Source organism: Octopus bimaculoides, chromosome 5, assembly GCF_001194135.2.
Source record: "Octopus bimaculoides isolate UCB-OBI-ISO-001 chromosome 5, ASM119413v2, whole genome shotgun sequence".
NCBI lineage: Eukaryota > Metazoa > Mollusca > Cephalopoda > Octopoda > Octopodidae > Octopus > Octopus bimaculoides.
Window position 1 is genome coordinate 107,165,216 of NC_068985.1, and position 5,664 is coordinate 107,170,879.

The 5,664-nt window shown below is 38.6% G+C and overlaps 1 protein-coding gene across 1 annotated transcript in view; it reads right to left on the reverse strand.

Moving 5' to 3' along the window:
- Positions 1-2,631, reverse strand: part of LOC106879590 (cysteine desulfurase) — an 18,764-nt gene extending 16,133 nt beyond the window's left edge. The window contains exon 1 of the mRNA XM_052967922.1: positions 2,457-2,631. Within this exon, the coding sequence (XP_052823882.1) occupies positions 2,457-2,580 (124 nt within the window). The 5' untranslated portion in view covers positions 2,581-2,631. The remainder of the gene's footprint in view (positions 1-2,456) is intronic.
- Between the last annotated feature and the right edge of the window lie 3,033 nt (positions 2,632-5,664).

Below are 5,664 nucleotides of genomic sequence, written 5' to 3' on the forward strand. Positions count from 1 at the left end.
ACCCAGAACCATGTGACTGGTAAGCAAGCTACTTACCACACAGCCACTCAGTTCACCCAATTTACAAATAAATCGTCATGTTACATAAGTACTTACAAGATTAGTTAAACTCTGTTAATTACACAATTACATGGTATATTTTATAGAGATAAAACATCACACTTTAGAATTTTTATAGACATTTGAGGATTCTACACATATGATGGAAATAATTATTTCTACACTAGGCACAAGGCCTTGAAAAATTTTGGAGAAGGGGGCTAGTTGAAGTTCGTGTTCCAATCCTAGTCGATTACATCACCCCAGTGGGTAACAGGTACTTATTTTATCGACCCCGAAAGGATGAAAGGCAAAGTCGATCTCGGCAGAATATATATCTATATGTATTTATATACATTGGCGCAGGCACGACTGTGTAGTAAGTTTCATTCCCAACCATGTGGTTCTAGGTCCAATCCCTCTGCATGGCTGGTACCCAGGGTGTCTTCTACTACTGTAACACCAGGTCAACGAAAACCTTGTGAGTGGAAATGGTAGGCAGAAACTGAAAAAAGCCCATCATTTATATGTGTGTGTGTGTGTGTGTAAAGATAGACGAAATACCGCTAAGCATTTCGCACGGCGTGCTAACGTTTCTTATTTCTTTATTGCCCACAAGGGGCTAAATATAGAGGGGACAAACAAGGACAGACAAAGGGATTAAGTCGATTATATCGACCCCAGTGCGTAACTGGCACTTATTTAACCGACCCCGAAAGGATGAAAGGCAAAGTCGACCTCGGCGGAATTTGAACTCAGAACGTAACAGCAGACGAAATGCCGCTAAGCATTTCGCCCGGCGTGCTAACGTTTCTGCCAGCTCGCTGCCTTAGCACGGTGGAAATAATACTTTATATTAAACCTACGAGTGAGCTTGTTTATTACGATTAATTCCAGTGACTTAATTACCGTTTTATGGTATGCTTTATAAACAATAATACACAATACAACATATTGTTTCTATGTGGTCCCTTTCGGTTTGTATCGGAGATCGCTGATAACGTAGATTCGACAACTTTACCTCAATGGTACGCAACTTATACTAAACAAGCATGTCGGAGGTCAGATTAGTTAAAAATACACGAAAAACCTTGATTACTACCAATTTCATTGGTTAATGTACGATCAACATACAAAAAGACTTCCTTTTAAGTGTCAGATAGGTTACTGTTTTGGTCTCAAAGCTTGAACCGCATTTATTTTATATGAGACTTCGATTGCGGACGATCTCAAAGCTGAATGCAGGTAAATGAGAGAGGGATTCCCCAACGCTTTATGTATTCATTCATCTTGTTAGAAAGAGCAGCTAAAGCTCCATCATATCACATCCTGCATCTTTAAAAAGAGATGGACTCATTGTAGATACATTAAGCCAGGAAATAATAATAATAAAATCTGCGTAGCTACAGTTAGAAAGTCTTATATTTTATATATCTGTTCGATCAGCGCAGACCTTGCTTTGCCTTTACGCAGTCGTTCGATATGCTTGAAATAGCATCTAAATACTCCCTAAAAATCATTGTTATCCTAAAAAAGGAAGCACATGTAAGATAGATATAACTACAGTTTGGTGTGCTTACCCAGATTTTGTTTCCTTTAACTTTCTGAGAAATGCATAATTTCTAATACATTTTACAGAAACAGTTTTCGAGGATGTACCTCAGAATTATGTTGATAATTTTTCTTTCTTTCTTTTTTTTTTTTTTTTTTTTTTTTTTTTTTTTTTTTGAATATTAGAGAAGTTTCGGATTGTACTTTCTCTACATCGTCCTGACCTCGTTATCGCTAATTTCTGTGTGACTATCATTTTTCACTTTTTCTCTTCAGACTTTTATACTTGAAACATCAACATTACGTAATCGTATTTCTGCGAAATGTCATTTAAAAACATGCATTTTAAGGAGAATTATGAAGAAACAAAGTTGGAAGGAAGAAGAGAATGATCTGAAGTTCTTTCAATTTTTTTTTTTTTTTTAATGTCATCAGCATAATCACAATCTACTCCTTTGAAAAGGAATCCAAAAAGTTATGAAGAAATAAAGTTGGGGAAGGAACTTTAGTTATGCTGTCTTACTTTGAACAGGATAACCACGGCTAGAACCGGTGCTGCCTTAGGGCATGGACACACTGCGCAGTTACCCAGGGCTCCATATAGGTCTAGGGGCTCTATTTTTATTTATGTATTTTGTAGCACGCTGTCAATAAATGCTAAATACTAGAGGACTTAGTGCCCTGAATTACCCAGGGAGCTATGATGTTGCTAAGACGGTCCTGGTTAGAACATCGTTAATCATAGATGTGCTCGGTCAGAATTGACCTTGGTTTGAATGAAAACAAGTATCACAATCGGAGAACTTCCATGGAAATTAAAACATAACACAAGTATTAATGATAAAAGTAAGTAGAGCAAGACATACCTGCTTCGAACACATTGGTACGGTGTAGACATCTACATAAGTATTTGTTGGTGATAGAAGAAAGGGAGTGAGATCGAATGAAAGGGACAACTTTGTTGGTCAGCATGCTGGTTAACATCAACATGCGCAACACACGAAACGGTGCGGTCGTGTTTATATAATGTTATATTCAACTACAGACGGTAAATGCTCCTCACTACAATCAAACGCTAATGACAAGACGTTCTTTTTCGCACCATTCTCACACAGGGCTCCTGTTCGACATTTTTTTTTTTTTTTTTTTGCGAAAATTGAATAAAGTTTCGGTCCAGATGGACAATATGTAATCTGAACCTTTCCCCCTTCATTTATTTTTTTTTTTTTTACGGAATCTCACGTTTTAGGCTATGGAGATTCCGATTCTGAAAAATTTTTTTCAAAAATCTCAAATTCAAAATTTCGATTCACCCCTCCCCCATTTCCTCATTTTTCATATTTTCCGGAATTTTTTCTCTTTTTTTTTTTTGCAAAATGCGTAAAAAAATAGGGAGATTAAGATTCTGAAAAAAAATTGTTTGAAAAATTTCAATCCCCCTCCCCCTCAAGCAGGCTATTTACATGCTAGAAATAACAGCCAAATCTCACAAAACTGCGATAACATAAAGCAAGAAATGTGTAATCAATCTACTCACCTTTCTGCAGAGATTTCTTTCAGAGTAATTTCCCGCAGTTATATGAAATTAGAGCGTGTTTTTTTTCTTTTTTCTTTTTCAGAAATATGAGTTTTGTCGAGAAGTGTGTTCGGAGAAGCCGTGCTGGTGGAGTTTAGGGAGGATAAACTTCCGCAATGTGTTCGAGAAATGTATAGAAATTCTCAAAGTTTTTCTTCGCAGTAAATCCATACATTTCTCGATACATTGACTCATCAACGAGGGACCATTTCACGTCACCCGATGATCCAGTCACATACTTCAGCCGTCTTTTAAAACGGGACCAATAGGCCTCAGTGTGATTCGTACAAGCGCCAGTTTCAGGGTCGACGAAATTCGTTGAGTGGTTAACCGTTCTGTGTATGTAACCCAGCTGTTGTAGATTCCTATAGCTGGCCCATTTGTCAGTATGTACTATAGTACCCGGTAACACATTTTCAATAATAACGGCTTCAAGTGTTGCTGCGCTTCTATCAGGCACACATTGAGGGAACCCTTTTTTTCACAGTGGTGTCATAGCACCCGACAACTCACGTTTGATGGCCTATTCTCCATACGTGGCTCTTCCTTTTAAAGAGCAAGCTCTCATCTATTTCTACCTCATGACATGGACCACTGGATCGCAGTTTTATTATCTACTCCGGTGTAAAAAGCCGCAGTAGATATAGGTGCCTCGAACACGAAATGGAAGACAATGTGAAATATTTTCTGTAAGGACAACTTTGACTTTTCCATAAAAGTCTTTGTCCTTATTGAAATATTTTTCTTACAATTTCCGCACTGCCACACACTGCCACACAAATCCATCCAGCGATCTGGCCGACTTCTTCAAAGTCATATCGTGTGTGCAAATGCACGTTTTACAGGTGGCAATAATGCCGTTGCCTTTCAAAAATTCGAGTATTCTTTCTGGAGCAAGCTGCTTCAATACTTCTTCAAGTGGCAAACACATTTTCAATTCCACGAACACGATCCTTTGCGCTGGTTAACAGATTCCTTGTCAATGGTCAAATGATTCTCTTTTAGGGTTGTGCACACGTGCGAAAAAGGGAACAATTTGTTCGCAATTGATGCTGTTGGTGCTATTTTTGCCGTCGTTGTTGTATTGGTTGTTGTTGTTGTTGTTGTTGTTGTTGTGGTGGTGGTGGTGGTGGTTGCCGTCGTTTCCTTTGCTGTTGGCAATAGGCTTTGAGGCGATTTATGTTCCAACACAAGTGACAGCTCGGTTTTCTCTCCTCAACAGCCACATAAAGCTTTGTGCTATCTGCTATGAAGTCAAGGATGGCTTTGACACTTGGCGGATCTGCTTGTATTAACAACTGAATACTTTGTCCTAACACCCAGTGCGAAACCGATTGGTAGGATCGGCCGTAACAGACAGATAATACTGTATACTTCAATTAATATACTCATTCAGTAGACAGATATACGAATGCATGTTTTTCCTGACTTGCGGATACTTAGACGGCCATATATATAAAACAGATTTGATAAATATTGAGGGGAGAGGAGGTGAGGGAATCACCCATACATTCATACATACATCCCTATACACATACATTCTTATAAACACCATATACAGGCATACTCAAATATACGTATATACAATAGTCCATCGATATATAAATACAAACAAAATTATTTCACCGTACACATCCTTAGTGATTCTCGTTCATGTAAAAATATGCGTACACACCATATAGGCATGTATGATCACCTCCACACACACAAACACAAATACCCACTCTCTCTCTCGCGCACACACACACACACGCACACGCAAGCACACACACACACACACACATATAGACGCAGGCATAATTGTGTAGTAAGAAGCTTCTTCCCAACCATATGGTTCCGGTTTCAGCTCCACTATAGCCTCGAGCCTTGTAGGTGGATTTGGCAGACGGAAACTGAAAGAAGCCCTCTCATATATACATACATACATACATACATACATACATATATGTTATATGGACTGTTAGATATGTAATTCGTCTGACGTTCCGTGTGTCATGTGGTTCGTCTGAGTTCATTGTTTCATTGTTGTTGTTTTGAAGGACTGGGGTAGTAAAATGTCATTGATATATATGGCGGACATGATTCTTGTTTATTCGTAACGAACATTGGGCGAGTGCGTTCTTTGTATGTAATTGAATAATAAATGTAATAATTAAATTGTACAACTCGTTGTGTTATCTCTGCGAGTCTCCCGAGGGAAATACAGCAGAGTTTATTGGCGTCGCCGATAGGATACATGCTTGCTTTACCGTAAGATTATTCATCGTAATAACAATGGCTGAAAAACAGACAGTAGAGCTTATTAAATTGTTTAGGGAACAAATGGACAAGCAAATGCAACAACATCAGAGAGATATGGACGCTCTGTTAAAACTGTTTGGTGCTCGACAAGTTGAAGGCGATCCTAGTGGCTATTTTTCAGCTGCTTCGACAACGGTGTCGATTCTACCATTTGCTGCATTTGATTCAGCGACAGAACTATGGCCTGATTACTGGTC